The 16,358-nt window shown below is 38.0% G+C and overlaps 1 protein-coding gene across 2 annotated transcripts in view; it reads left to right on the top strand.

Annotated features, from left to right (window-relative positions):
- The first annotated feature begins 4,805 nt into the window (after positions 1-4,805).
- LOC114466786 (potassium voltage-gated channel subfamily C member 4-like) overlaps positions 4,806-16,358 on the top strand; it is a 31,529-nt gene continuing 19,976 nt past the window's right edge. For both annotated transcript variants that reach the window (XM_028452514.1, XM_028452513.1), the window contains exons 1-2: positions 4,806-5,145; positions 5,264-5,968. In XM_028452514.1, the coding sequence (XP_028308315.1) occupies positions 5,354-5,968 (615 nt within the window). In that variant the 5' untranslated portion in view covers positions 4,806-5,145; positions 5,264-5,353. The remainder of the gene's footprint in view (positions 5,146-5,263; positions 5,969-16,358) is intronic.

Below are 16,358 nucleotides of genomic sequence, written 5' to 3'. Positions count from 1 at the left end.
TTTCCACGTCTTTCACCTTACATTAAGGATATGGTCCCATTTACGAGGTTACATATTAATTTTAGCTTTCTGTGCTTCGGTTGCTAGTTAGGGTCCCGCTGTTTTGTCGATTCTACTTGAGCCCTGCCCTGACTCCATTCAACCCTGATCCGTGTTTATTCAGTTCTGAATCAACTCTGTCCTCCACACTGCTGTCTTGTCAGTAATATACAATAATGTAAAGGATTGAGGTACTGCCAGGCAACATTTAACAGGTTTAGCAAAGCGGCAAGAGTTCCTTTGATACCCGCCGAGAGTCAGGTTTTCACGTGACTGACTAACACAGGTTGGCAGGTACCCTTCGAACTATCCGGCATGTGGCGGTCAGAAAATGCTATTAAGGCCCCTACACACTGTACGCACTGTTACTTCATCCTCTGAATAAAGTGAATACAAATATGTTAATGTTGTGTTAATATTTACATCAATCATTATCTGTGTTTGTCACACGTGATCTTCACATGTACAGTATTGTAATAAAGTAGTATTGTAATAAATTGTTTCTCAGTGCTAGCAGCGAGAAAAGCGAGCTGCTTCTTCGTTCTTCTTCCCTCAAAAGAAGTAGTCCTCTGTCATTGGCTGTTTGGCTCGCCAGTATGCAGCGTCCTGATTGGCCGTTAGTGGCACGAAATTGACTGGCCTTCAATCCGTAAAAATGTTTTGTGGTTGTAGTTTTTTTTTTTGCGAGCTCGTAGGTGCAGTGTTGCACACGAGCCCAAGATGTCTCACTCGTACAGATATTTTGTATTGCGAAAGTTTTTTCGGATACAAATTTAATTTGCACACACACAGAAAAAAAAACACAACTACAAAACTGATCTACATGTTTGCAAATAATATTTCTGCAGACAAAGGTTTTTTGCACAGCCACAAAATGTTTCTGCGGGTTCAGATTTTTTTTACAAGCACGACTCGTTTGAATGCAACTACAAAACATCATTTCACATGCAAAATCTTTTTGCACGCACAAATTGTCTGTGGCATGATATTGAACCCATAGAACAGCACTATTACATTTTAACAGAATATTTTTCCTGGTCCCTGTGATTTAAGTGAGCAAAATTTAACCAGGGAAAGCATCAGCATTTCTGAGCTGTTGGAGTAAGGGTTCTTATCACATGTCCCGAACTAAATGATCCACTAGATGGCATCGTGGAACTAATAGTTAAAGCTTGTTCTGCTACATTCAGGTAGATAACATCTCAGCTCTCTAGAAATTAAAATATCTGCTTCAAATGCAAACTTTTAAAGGTAATTTGAGGACATTTATACTTCATTCAAATAAACGGTGGTGAAATTACAACTGATTTTGAATTTGCTTCGTCACATTCAGTGCTACTTGATCCTGGTCTGTTGACTGACAAAGGGCTTTGGTAGAATTCAGGTGTTTTTTAGTGGCCTGTGGATCGATTTATGATTCAACTTGAGATCTTCAGGGGACTGCTATGGGGTGTCGAATGTAAAAACTTTTTCAAAGCCGACGTAATTTGGACATTTAGGTCATTTTTTTTCCTCCATGTTCATGTTCTATTTCATTCCTTAAAACATGTAGGCTTACACATGAAAAATAAATGTAAATCTAAATGTTAAATCGTTTGCCAAGTGTAAAGTTAAATGTTTAAAAATGATGGAAAGTTGGCAGGTCAGTGCCTGTCAATAACAAGCACCTGTCGATCACAAGGTCCACATCACCTACTGTGGCTCAGTGAGTGAGGAGAGGGGAAGAGTGATTTAGTGCCATTTAGATTTAAAGGCAGTGGTGGCTGGTGCATTTTTCTCCAGGGGGGGCAACAACTCCAAAATAGATATACACCAAAAACAGGGTTTTTGTAGCTTTGAACAAATAAGTAAGGACAATTGCAGTCACAGAACTGTTTTCAAACACATTGTCATCTAACCCATAAACAAGTAAGAACAAATATAGTAGTAGTATATACCAGTGGTTCTCAAACTTTTTTGGCTCAAGTACCCCCTTTCTCTCATTTCTGAATCCAAGTACCCCCTTATGTCCAACTACCACATTTTGCTCAGAAATCTATTTGAAAACAACTATAGATCATAATGATGGAATGAATGAGTGATAACACACATTTTAAAGAATCTAATTTTGTAAATAGGTGGAAAGAAACAGTATTTAGTGCCTCATGAATAGATTTATTTCTATAGTTTTTATCATTTATGGTCATCTTCCTCCTGATGTGGGACCAGGAGAATGATCTTTGTTTTTTCAATTAGTGTTCTGATCTGTATCATTTCTATCATCATTTTGTGTGTTTTCTGTGTCAATGTGTGTGTTTCTGATTTCATTTTGTGTATTTTGTTTTTGTGTGGTTGGTATTATTTAAATTATTCCATCTTGGTTTGTTTCTTATGTCGTTTTGAATGTTTCTCTGTTATGTTTGTGTAATTTGTAGCAATCTTGTGTGTTTTTCTTATATTTAGTGTGTCTTTGTTGTTGTTTTGTTTTTTGCTGGTAATATTTAGGATTATCATTTTGAACTAAAGAAATAAACATTATAAAACCCCATACACCACTGTGACGTCAGCCCCTTCCATCGTGGAAGGAGGGTGTTGTGTAAATGTTCCGGCTGCATTCGACTCTCCACAGCCGCAGTGTCTCTGGGCGCTGGTAAACTGCGCCCAGAGACATTCCATTGACTCGTATTGAAGAGGAGTTATTGCGAATGCACAACTTTTAACTAGAGTGGACGGTAAAGATTTTTGCGCCCTAAGGAAGAAACATGTCACCAATCAGACAGATAAAAGAAACAACTTTACACATCATAATCTTTATAATATTTAATTTGATTATCTAAATTCAGATATAACTTTGCTTCGTAGTATTTTTAATTCGTTATTAATTTTTATTATTTTTAATGTAACAAACATGGTGAGTGGTGGGACGGCGCCCTCGCGCCCTCTGTTGGCCAGCCACCACTGTTTAAATTATACCAATTTTTCACCTTTTAAAACGGTTCCCTGTGATCTAAATGACATATCTGTGCTGGTGTTTGGTCAAAACACACCATAAACTAAGCAAGAGGGGAGGTATTATCGAGTTCTTTGAGAGCGCTCTATTTTGCGGGGTGCCCCTGGATTTGCATAGACCCCCCCTTTCTCCGCACACACACACTGTTCACTGGAGCAATTAAGTGATGGAGTGACCAAAAAGTACCACTATGTTCAAAGGAACTCATCACAGGCGATTGAAGTGACTCCTTCTCTAGCGAGAAAACAATGGCGGATTTTCGCAAAAGTTTTCATCAGGTTGGGGGTGGAGTCCATAGGTGGAGGTACCAGTAGAGTGGAGGGTATTTTCTTTCTTGATTTAGCTTGTGACGTGACAAACTAAGAACATTTTGAAATGGAGCAATGTTCTCTGCGTTATAATGCTGCGTTCACATCGAATACGGCACCGGACGCATCTGCCACATGAAACGTACCACATTCGCATCATACGCACGTCTGAAGCGAAGCCCCGCCCACCAGCGACACATCCAACTCGGTGAGTTTCACTGCCTGCTGAAGCGAGGAGCTGCGCTCCTTTTTCTCCTCTCACAAACATAAACCACCAGTGAAAAAAGCCGGTGTTAGCGGCTAATGCTATCCTAGCTCAGTGCCGACTTTCAAAGCTGAAAACCACAGACAACTTTTACCTGCTACTGCCACCTCCTCGTTGATTCTCCTCCACGCCAACGCCTTCCTAGTCCGGTCCCGGTTATAAAGGCTCCAGGTGGTCACACACAGCTTCTACTCCATGGTTGAATGTGTGAACAGACCGGTGTCCGTGTTGACGGCCTGACGTCATCGTCAACAAAGACTCTGATTGGCTTTCCTCATGCGAAACAGCCGCAGGAGTTCAATATTTTCAACTCTTACGAATGTGCGGATATGCGTAAAATCGGGAGCCACTGCCGCACTGGAAAGATTTGGCATCTGTGACGCATCTATCCATTAACTTTGTATTTAATCTGGTCGTACGGACATTTCGTGGTGTGAACGCAGCATAATTTACACAGACCACAAACAACCGACTGGATGTACTGAGTGCGCATCGTACTGAGATTGTATATGCGCATATATGCGAGCACATTAATTTTTGCAAAAAAAAAAAAAAATGTTTTCAACGCGTGTTTTACTTGTTTATTGGATTATGTTAGGTTTAGGGTTAGGGCTATAATTTCAGTACGGAGATCAGTTCAGTACGTAACACCAGTGGACACTCAAGTTACCTCATTTGTGATAAAAAAATTTTTTTTTAAAAACTGCAAAAATTGATTTTTCATAATATGTCCCTTTAACATTTAGATTTACATTTAACATTTATATGTAACTTTTACATTTAGATTTTATTTTACACATTTTTAGCACTGATAGAACATGCTGCTGAATTTGTTTTTATGAAAGAAAAATGAGCTAAATGTTCAAAATGCGTCGACTATGAAACAGTGACCGAGTTTTGACATTCGGCACCTGGGAGTCTATTACACAATAACAAAAAAAAAAAAAAAAAAAAAATTAACATTAATTTTTCAGAAATCAAAAAGATGAAGCTCAAAGGTTACTACCATTGTATCTTGGTGCAAACTAATCTCACACTTCACCAATTCTCATTGGTTGCATTAAGGGGGTGGGGGGGGGGGGGGGGGGTTGGTCGAATTTCACGACAACCTTCAGCAATCAAAGAGTTAACCCGCGGAGCCTGTTGAGCGCAGCATCCAACCGGGCTGTGTCGCTAGGGGAAGGTAGACCATGAGGAGAAGCAACAGATATCCACAGCTGGGCGACGAGCGCACATCTGGCAGCATTCTGCTCCTTTTCATCCGGCGACACCCTGCTGGGGAACATCTATGAGGGATCTGAGCTCACAACCTTTGCACGTTTCTTTGTCATGAGAGAGGAAAAAAGGGGGAAAGTGTAGTTGTAAGTTTTGTGGATAAGGTGGAATATCTGGATGTGATGAATGCGTAAAAAGCTGATACTTTGGCAATAATAGTCTTCATTAATTCACAGACTGGATCTAAAGCAGGATATTTGTGTTAATGGACGGGGATTTAGTGCAACAACAACGGAACCATCTGGTTCTTCTGTGAGGGCACCGAGCTGGTGAGTTTTTACAGCTGCGGGTGTTTCGGGTGCTTCTGCGCAGAATTTCGGCGCGGTGTGCATCCTCATCATTGTTAAAAATATTTTTTTTTTTTTATTCTTGGTTGTCCTTTTGAAGCCATGGGCCACAGGGTCAGTGACATGAGGGCGCTCCTGGTGCTGTGAGCGTCTAGCAGCAGTTTCTAAAGCTCGGAGCTCCGCAGCTCTAATGATCAGCTCCGTGTGCGTCTCCTCTTACCGGGGGCGAAAGTCCGGCAACAAACCTCCATCTAAAACATGTCTGAAGGAGGAGATGTCCAGAGGCGAGGACTCGGACAAAATCATCATCAACGTGGGCGGCACCCGACACGAGACCTACAAGAGCACCCTGAGGACCCTGCCGGGGACGCGCCTTGCCTGGCTGGCGGACCCGGACCCTCAGGTGAGCAGTGAACCGGACTCCGCGCCCCCTGCGGCCACTGAGCTCTTCTTCGACCGACACCCGGGCATCTTCGCCTACGTGCTCAACTACTACCGGACCGGTAAGCTGCACTGTCCGGCGGACGTCTGCGGACCGTTGTTTGAGGAGGAGCTGGCCTTTTGGGGCATCGATGAGACGGATGTGGAGCCGTGCTGCTGGATGACCTACCGACAGCACCGGGACGCGGAGGAAGCTCTGGATATCTTTGAGCCCCCGGAACCGGAGGACATGGACGATGAGAGGGACGTACCGAGGAGGTTCGGGATCGAGGACTGTCCGGACAGGTCCAGGGGCTGCTGTGAAGTTTGGCAGCCGAAGGTCTGGGCTCTGTTTGAAGACCCCTACTCATCCAGAGCTGCCAGGGTGAGTACCAGCTGATGCTGATTGTCTCCGAACTCAGACCTTCCCCTAAACAAGCCACACTACAGAACTCACTCACACATGCTGTCCCTTAGAGCAGTGTTTCTCACACTTTTTTGGCCCAAGTACCCTGTTTTACTTATCTCTGAATCCACGTATATCCCTGTGTCCGACTGCAATGTTTGGCTTAGAAAACTATGTAAAAACAACTATAGAGGATAATGAACGAGTGAAAACACATTTGTTTTGTAAACAAGTGGAAAGAAAAAGTATTTATTGTAGTGGTTCCCAACCTTTTTTGGATCGTCACCCCATTATGATATCAAGAATTTCTGATGACCCAAAGACAATTTTTTTTCTAGAATTACTTTTTGATCATGTTTGAGTTCAGATATTTATTTTTCTGCTGCATTTTAGATGAACTAGATTTATATAAGTATAGAAACTCAGTTGTTTAAGATTGTGTGTTTTATTAATAATAATAATAATAATAATAATAATAATAATAATAATAATAATAAAGCAAGATCAAAAAAATTCTGAAATCGATTTTAATTTTTCAGAAATTTCAGGCGACTCCATTTAAACTCCAGGCGACACCACATGGGGTCCCTACCCCAACTTTGAAAAACTCTGATTTAGTAGCTCCTGATAGTTTTGATAAGTTTCGGTCATTTTATGCATGTGGGACCAAGACTGACGCTTTATTTGTTAATTTTGCACTCTTTCTCTTTCAAGCACTCCCTGTAGTGTCATTACGTACCCCTAGGGAGAAAAAGCCAAACAATGGAAGTGGCACATATTGTGTAGGTGTTTGTTAATAAATGTGTGTCTGTGGCGTTTTTCATCAGCAACTTGAACCCAGAATTGTTATTCTGGTAAGACTTTATTGAGTTAAAAATATCTAGATTTACGTCTATCGCCATTTTGAGAAAATACATTGAGATATGAGTTTTAGTCCATATCGCCCAGCCCTAATCATCACCATAACAGACTGGTGAGATGAACTATTACAAGCTAACTAAAGAATTACAGGGCGGCTGCTTGTCTCAGTAGGAGGAGGAGGTTGTCCAACATCCAGAGAGATGGAGGTTTGAATCCTAATCAATCAAACTCAAAGCATGGGGGCCAAATCCGGCCCTTTAAAGCTCCTGATTTGCCCGCAGGAGAAAGTAAAAATGAGAGCAAAAACACGACTCGCTGTGTAAATTACCGACTAATTCAGTTAGAGATCTTGTGTCAGATATCTCAGTACCTCCAAATACACAAATTCAAATAAACTGCACAATTTTTTTTCCCAGGGCTCACAGTTTTCCCATGCTTATATCACATGATTGTTGTAAGTACTCTCAATTTTTCCAAAATCTTACAATTTTCATCAAATTATTCCTGAAAATTTCCCAAAACTAAATAGAAATTGATAGCAAAATCAAGGACATTTAAGATTCTGCAAGGACTGATATCTGTCATTTATTGTTTGGATATTGTTGGTGCCTTACATATTTTCAATGCTATTATACATGGAGGTGCAAACTAGGGCAAAATAATGATAAAACTGCTCGTTTTAACGTCTCTAATCTGTGGCCCACTTGAGATTTAACTAGTTTGTATTTGGCCCCTGAACTAACATGATATTTACACCCCTGATCTAAATCATGGCCATGGTCTCCAGGATGCACTGAATATACGGTATTAGCCGCTCAAAGGTATCATTGTGCACAGATTGGCATCTATGACAGCCCCGGGTCACCTGTGGCTACAGATGTAGCTTACCTTCACCAGCAGTTCAGGAGTGAGTTTCTGTGTGAAGCATGTCTACAAATACTCTACATAATTACAACTATTATTATTATGATTATTATTATTATTAGAGATGGGCAATATTATTGGCCGATATTAGCCATACAACTTTTTTTCCCACAGATATTAAAGAACCAATGTGTGCTGTTGTTTGAGGCAACATATTAAAACAAATATGGCACTTTTTCTATTACTAAAGTTGAATAAATCTAATTTATTATCTAATTTTCTGTTGGATATTTCTTCTTTACAAAGGTGTATTAGGTCCATGTGAAAATAAAAAGAGATCTGAGCACTACAAGATTAAAGTTGTAATATTTCAAGATTAAAGTCGTAATTTTATTAGATTCAAGTCGTAATATTTCAAGATTAAAGTCGTAGTATTTTGATAATAGAGTTGTAATTTTACGAGAATAAAGCTGTGTCTTAAAAATCTCTCTCCGCTCAGAATTTCCTGTTGAAGTGAACGCAACTATAACTCAGATAGCTCCTAAATCGACCACTTCCAGTTCGTCCTACACAAAAGAGTCAATTTGCTCCAAATCAGTCTGGTTCTTTTGTTGCAACAAACGCAAACGTCTGCAAAGTCGCTTTAAAGTCCCTAAACTGATAACGATGGACCAAAAGACTGTAAAGAGAAGTATAATCTCACTAAATGCACCACATTCTCCATAATGCATGAGTAACACAGACAAGATACGATTTTATTCTCATAAAACACTTAATTTCTGAAACATTATGACTTTAAATTCATAGTGTCCAGACTTTTTTAAAATGTTTATGTGGCCCTAATATGCCATCATCATCATCATCATCATCATCATCATCATCATCATCATCATCATCATCATCATCATCATCATCATCATCATCATCATCATCATCATCATCATCATCATCATTCTGTATCAGGAGGCTGGTATACAGCTTGACCTCCTGGACTGCTGTATTGTTCTTTTGCCAGATATCACAGCACATCTTTAGCAGTGTAGATAAGTTCATGCTTTACACTTACAGGTTAGGACCAAAAAACCGAGTTATGTCTCACTGGCGTGCATTTAAGAAAGAAAAAAAAATCAGACTGTGTCTAGGTACTGATTATCTCTCTTAGACTTTCTACAATATTGTTATTAAAAAACAAATAATTATATTTACCTTATAAACCATTTATAAGACATTATCATTGTTTCAGTATTACGCCTTTTCTGTCTTTGGATCCTAAGTGATACCTAGAGTATTATTTAATTTAAAAGCACCTTTTTGCTAAGATGATGTGAAAATCAATGCATCATAGCTCATAGCCTATTATTTCTGGTTGGTATTGCATCAAATCGTTAGTGAGAGGATGTTGTGTCGTACATTAAGTGGTCCGTTTTGGACGTTTTATTTGATATAGTCAACGCAGACACTTCCTTATTCATACATGCAACACGATCAATAAGATCACTAATGAAAGAGTGTGTGAGGTTGATTGATGTAGGACAACTGATCAGTACAACACACACATTGCGTAAATCGCTGACTCACCGTAAAACTGTGCATCGTCTTTATAAAAGGTTGAAAATCAGTTTTACTTCAAAAAGTCTTTGTGAATTTAGTCAAACTAGACTCAAACTAAACCTTATGCAGTTTTAGCTAAAATCAAATAACACTTTTTTCAACACTCTAAATCAAAAATAGTCTGTGAAAATGACCTATGGTTTCACCTTAAATGTATTATGGTTTTTTCAGCAGTTATGCAAAATAAACAGTTGCCAATATATTACAGTACTAACACATCAGATTTAAGGTAAGCAAAAAAAGAATACTTAGAATAAAAAAAGTAAATAAATAAAATAATAATAATACAAAATACATTCATCCCAATGATATTAATTCTTCCCACTAGAGCAGGGGTCTGCAACCTGCGGCTCTGGAGCCTCATGTGGCTCTTTGACTCTTTTGCAATGGCTCTTTGTAGCTTTAAAAAACAAAAATTAAATAATTAATTGTTATCTCTTACAGAGGGTGTTGATGATTAATGACATTAATGTCAAATAAAAGTATGATAAAACAATTGGTTAACCCAAAAATAAATGACACTGCAATAACTACTTATTATTAACCTACTTACACTCCTACAGCCTCTACTGACCATCAACTTTCCCTGCACTTGCGGCTAACCTTAAGTTTTAAATCCCTTATAAGATAACTAAACTAACAAAAATACTATTTTGGAAAAAAATAGATATTGTATTTGTGTGGGGAAAGATGTAATAAATTGCCAACATTCCGCCTTAATATGCATGCTGGATATGTTGCAAGAAATTAACAATTAGCAATTAACATGTGTTGACCAACATGATCATGTGTTATCAAATTCAAGTTATTTTTTGTAGCCCTTCAAATCCATTAACTCACAACATTTTTCGATATTATTTTAACTGTGTAGAATTTTATACACTGTATTATCTTCATTGAGAAGGTTTTTTTTTTTTTTTTTTTTTTTTGGCTCCGGAAGGGCTTTAATCCAGGTGAGATGAGGCAAAACGGCTCCATTGAGAGTAAAGGTTGCAGACCCCTGCACTAGAGAGACTGAGACAGTCATCCATTTGTCTACGTTCCGTTTTGTTTGTTCATACAAAGCTGAAAAGTTTGAAAAGACCAGAGAATTCTTGTGTCAAAATAATATTGAAATATTAGAATTTTTCTAAATGTGTAAAAAGGCTGTTAGGATGTTATTAATTAGAAAAAAGGTACTTTTTGAAAAAAAAAAAAAAAAACATTTTATATCCGGATGTTCACCCCAAATCAAGGGAGTCGTTAGAATTACACACATATAACAAAAAATCATCAGCGTATAGAAATACGTTATGTTCTGTTTCCCTCTAATGATACCACAGTATCCTACATTTGTTTTTAATGCGTTGGCCAAGGGTTCCCAAACTATTTCTGCTGTGCCCACCTTTGAAGCAGGGCCCTATAAAAATCCATTGTATTACTTTCCAAATTTTGTTTTATTTTTTTACAAATTCAACAGTGCGTTCCATTTTCCTTGGTCGATTCCGTTAACGTGGAAATTATAGGGCCCTACTTTGAAGAATGAAAAATTCTCAGGGCCCCCTTTCGCAACAAAATAAAAACTAAAATTGGGTAATAAAAAGTGTAACGTTTTCTGAAGAAAATTTAATTTTATACTATTATTGTTCTTCAAATCTCATAAAAAATGATGTAAAATCACAAAATTTTATTAAATAAATAAAGTGCAAAGAAAATGAACATTCTCTATTTTTCAGGCACAAGGTTCAGCAAGGCCCCACCCCCCTCACGCCCCCGTGTCAGGATGGGGTGCGCCCCCCAGTTTGCGAACCACTGCTCTTGCTAATGCTTCATTGAGCCCCTTTAGCATGAGTGGAGAAATCTTGTCTTCTTTATGAAGAACTTTTTGAATTTGAATTTTGTAACTCTACATTTTGTCCATTGCTTGTTTTATTTATTCTCGTGTTATCTGTTTTTCTCATGTAGCTTTGTGGTCTGCGCAAATTTGAGGAATATTAAGATATTTAAATCAATGATCAATTTATCTAGAATCTCCTTTTGATTCAGATGTATACAGTTGGATGTAAAATTCTTTAAATATATCATTAATCTCTTTTTGGCTCTGTCGCTAATTGTCCCGATTCAGTCCTAATTTTAACAATTGATCTTGATGTCTCTTGTTCTTTAAGTTGGGATGCTAAGAGTCTAGAGTTAATTAAATCTGGTCGCTTCATTAGTAGACAATAGATTATGTTCAGTTTGGAGTGATTGCTTTTTATAACATACTGTAGGTAAGTTTGTTTTTAAAAGAAAAGTGGCAATCGACGGGTTTATTAGACTATTTTTAATACCGCAGAAATTTGAGCCTTTGGAAATCAAACTTTTTAAGCACGTCAAAGTCACATACAATTAAAAATAGGAGATAATCAATCTCAAACATCTGTTGAATGAATGAAAATAAATGACGCTAGCTACGTATATTCTGTTGAACTTTAATGTTACAGATTCCTCGATATAAACTTTATCTGCTGACATGCATTTCTGGAGGTTTATTTGTTAGTTAGAGGCATTTGACAGTGTGCGTGTGTGTGTGTGTGTGTGTGTGCGTGTGTGTGTGTGTGTTTCCTAATGGCCCAGCAACAAAACCAGAAAAGTGCTTATTGAAGTAATTTTGAAAGGACGTATCAAGTGTCCCTGGTTCATGGGCAATGGGCCAAAAGCTTTTATCAGAGAGAGGTTCGTGCTCACTCTAATACTGTACATGCTAAATCCATACACACACACACACACACACACACACTGCGGTGCAAAAGACTGTTCCTACTGTTTACCAGTCCCAGCTTCTGATGGTGTTTATTTTAGCCTCACGTCCAGGTGCAGCGCAGTCTGTCACCATTGAACAGCTGACATGTCTGAGTCATTGGTTACAGTGTGTAGCACTGGTGTCATCTATAGATGACCAACGCTTTGCCTGACAGTTAATCATGTCGATCCCTTACCACAGAACATTCTTAGAGACAAAATCATGAGAATTTTGTGAAATTCTTTGAAAAGCTCGTGTGGACCAGTCAGTAGCTGCGTTACCATTGCGCAAGATCTCAATCGAATTGTCCTGGTCTCATTTTCTGTCTACACGTACCGCGCCATGTTTCTCAGAGAGAAGTGGTCATGTGACCAGGTACGTCATGTTCTGTGACATATAATTGCAGAAAAAATGTTTCCATGGCATTTTTGCAACACATTTTGGTATCGAAACGTCTGAAATTCCTCCTCATGAAGGCGTTACAGCCTTTTAGCGATAATTGAGTGCTTTTTCAACATATTTAGATTTTGCGCATTTCCAAGGGTAATGGAAAAGCAGCTTGTGAAATGTGTCGCAAAAGCGCTATGGAAACACTTTTTCCGCAAACACACGTCACAAAACATGACATACAGTACATGGTCACATGACGAGAGGTACCTGGTCACGTGACCACTGCTCTCCGAGAAAACATGGCACAGAAGAGGAGATCGGGACATTTCTTAGCATTATACTTGAAAATTGTTACTGCCAAAGTAGACGTGAAACAACAAAGGAATACAGAGTGTTAGAAGGATGTTTGGAGCGTTCATCTTTCTGCAACGAAGTTATGAGGCTCCAGCCCAAAACAACGTTCAATGGAAACACGTTCAAAGCGCTATTATACTGTGTCGATATTTAAAACTATCGCTTTTATTTTGCGCATAATCTGTAATGGAGACCCAGCTAGAGACAGTAGAGCTGAATTAAGCTAGTGATGATGCTCCTTGTTCATTTCCTGTTCAGTCAGGTTTGTGTGTAACTGTCTGCAGAAAGCATGCTTACTCAAAGTGCATGTTAAGGGAGTCACATTACCGTTATCGGCTTTTTGATTCAGAGCGCCCTGCATCTCACCCCCAGGTACTGTATAGTAATTTCTGGAAGACATGAGGGCAAGTTTTCTGTCCAACGTTTAAATCAACAGAGCAAAGGAGATGTGGCTCTGAGATAGTTATTATGTTTTAATAATATGTAATAAAGTGTTAATGTTTCATTGTTAGTTTGGTGTTGTTGTTTTTTGTGTTAATGAGAGCTAGTGGAGAAGGTAAAAAGGATGATTATTACTATAGACCTTTGTTTTTCAATCTTGGGGTGTGACCCTTTGTGAGGTCGCCTGTAATTTAAATGGGGTTGCCTGAAATGTTTAGTATTGGAATGCATTATTAAATGAATTGAAATATACTAGAAATGGGTAAATATTTAAATGTTTTTTATATTTTTTGAAAAAGGCACAAAGATATTATGATGGAAAGGTGTATTGGTGATTCTGGGCTTCTATTTTTTAAATTAAATTTTTATTTTTGTTTTTCCCTGAACCATTATTCTGTATGTCAGTATCAAGAATATGTACATATGTATGTGTGTATGTGTATGTATGTATATATGTATTTTCCTTTGATGATCAATTAATATTTTATTTTGAAACATAGATGTCAAATGGGGGTGTAGGATGTTTATGCTCTGACTCTGACCAATAAACCAATACAATTCACCCAAAAAATATTAATGATCAAACGTTAACTGATTTTTAAAATCATTATTACTGTATTTTTCAAATTAAAACAACACACATCCCCTAAACAACTGTATTCTATACTTTCACTTTGTCAAATCTAAATATAGTTCAAATAAAATTCAGTATAAAAATATATAAGCTAGCATAACTTATCACTAATCATTGTTACTCTGTATTTGTAACACAGTATAAGTAACAAACATGATCAAAGTCAATATCTTGGAGGAAAAAAAATTGTGATATCAATATTGGGTCACGATCAAAATGTGTGAACACTGGTGACTGAATATGGCTGTGAAGTTCACAGGGACTAGAGGGTTTGGTGTTTTATTGTGTGCTAAAACAAATATATGAATTCCATCTGAATATAAGCAACCTTATGGCAACACAGGTTTAATCAAAGCCAATATCAGCCAATAACAGAGCAGTTTAAACTGTTTTACGCCTCTGAGAACACACTGATACCCTGTGGTTTCTCTCTCAATTAAACTTGACATTATACTGAATCTCAGACCAGATAACACTGGGCTTTGCTCTAGCACAGTATTTAATTAATGCCGCAGTCCTGTTGCCTGTAATTAATCATTGCTGTGGTAATAAGATGCTATTTTCTTCTTTCTTTCTAATTCATGAAAGCTTGTTTGATCACTAAATAAAAACACATTTTTCTAACTCAATGGGGAAAATCATTGTATCTTTGCTATGAGATTGGTTGATGGTAACACATTTTATTTAAAGCATTATACATTTATCATGAATCAGTCTGTTTGAGACGAGGAACTGTTATTCATATGCATATCTTGCAAGAAAGGCAATTACGTTTTTGCTTCCAAATTTGTGACCTACACTATGTGATATGATATATTATTTTGCTCCTTGTCTTCACCCAAATCTGTGTTTTTTTTTATCATTTGGGACGCACTGTGGTTTACATTTGCTGTTTCCTGCCCCCTATTGAAATGGACATTTATCCACAGCAATGCAGTAATGCTAATAATATTGATAATTACAATGAAAATATAAGTCCTTTCACTGGCCTTACAATACATTTTATTTTTTAAAGTATCACACGGCACAACTGATGGGCTCTTACGAGAGTTTTTCTCAAATGGTGGTACATGTACCCCTAGGGGTACGCAATAACACTACAGGGGGTACTAGAGAGAGAGAGAGAGAGAGAGAGTGAAAAATGAACAAATAAAGTGTCAGTCTTGGTCCCACCTTAGGTGTTAGATGACCGAAAATGATAAAAACTATACAAATAAATCTATTCAGGAGCCACTAACCTTGGGGTTAGGACCCCATGTGGGTCGCCTGGAGTTTAAATGAGCTCGCCTGAAATTTCTGAAAAATGTAAAAAGATTTTTGAAATGTTTTCATTATTATTCTTTTTTTTAAATTAAAACAAGACACAATCTTAAAAAACTCTATTTCTATACTTTAACTTTGTAAAATATAAATCTAGCTCAACTAAAATGCAGTAAAAAAAAAATCTGAGCTCAAACATGATCAATCAAGAATTCTTTGGACTTGCCAGAAACAACAAAATGTGGTCACGATACTAAAAAGGTTGGGAACCACGGCACTAAATACTTATTTGCAAAATGAAATTCTTTAAAATGTGTTATCGCACGTTCACTCCATCATTATGTCCTTTAGTTGTTTTAAAATAGTTTTCTAAGCAAAATGTTGGAGTCGGACAAAGGGGGGTACTTGGATTCAGAAATAGGAGAAAGGGGTACTGGAGCCAAAAATGTTTGAGAACCAGTCTTACAACATGCAACGCAACACAATGGTTTAAAATAATCAAATTAACCATTGTTCATCATGAAGAGTTCATTTAAGACAAATCATGTCAAAATGAATGTTTTTTCTTGTTTCAGATGATTAGGTGGAGGTGCCTGGTGTTACATGGAGTTGATAAATAATGAAGCTTTGTGTGAGACTGACTCCTCTGTGATTGCTTTCAGTGCCGACACCTCTGTGTGTGGCTCTGCGATACAAACACAGGATTTGAGTTTTCACACTCACACACACAGCAAAGGCTCCTATAGGAGACTTTATCACACAGCAGTCTCAGTGCAGAGGGGCTTTAATCTGGTGTGATTATGTCGGCCATGTTTTCTGCTTGGTTCCAAGCTGTTTACTGGAAAGAGATTGGCTTTTTAAAGCCTGTATTTCTCTTTTCTCCTTTTAGTCTTGGTGACGCCATGTGACATAGAAGACCTCAATCTCAAGTATACGATTCAGTTCTATTTCAGCCACAGTTACTGGAAACAGGGGTCAGACCGATTCTGACAGCAGTGCGCAGATTTGGGTAGATTTCTGACACCTACTTTATATTGATGAATGTCAGCAGGTCAAGCAGAGTAATTGACTTTGATGGTGAGTCAGGCAAGTTTTTAAGGTCTTGCACAAGCTCTCTGCCATGCCTTAAAGGGCAGTGTATTTTGAGGTTGGACAACTGTAGTTCTGCATTGACACATTGTCACTATGCAATT

This window comes from Gouania willdenowi, chromosome 7 (genome assembly GCF_900634775.1).
Source record: "Gouania willdenowi chromosome 7, fGouWil2.1, whole genome shotgun sequence".
In the NCBI taxonomy this organism is placed as follows: domain Eukaryota; kingdom Metazoa; phylum Chordata; class Actinopteri; order Blenniiformes; family Gobiesocidae; genus Gouania; species Gouania willdenowi.
The sequence above is the reverse complement of the archived record's forward strand: the minus strand, read 5'-3'. Positions and strand labels throughout refer to the sequence as shown.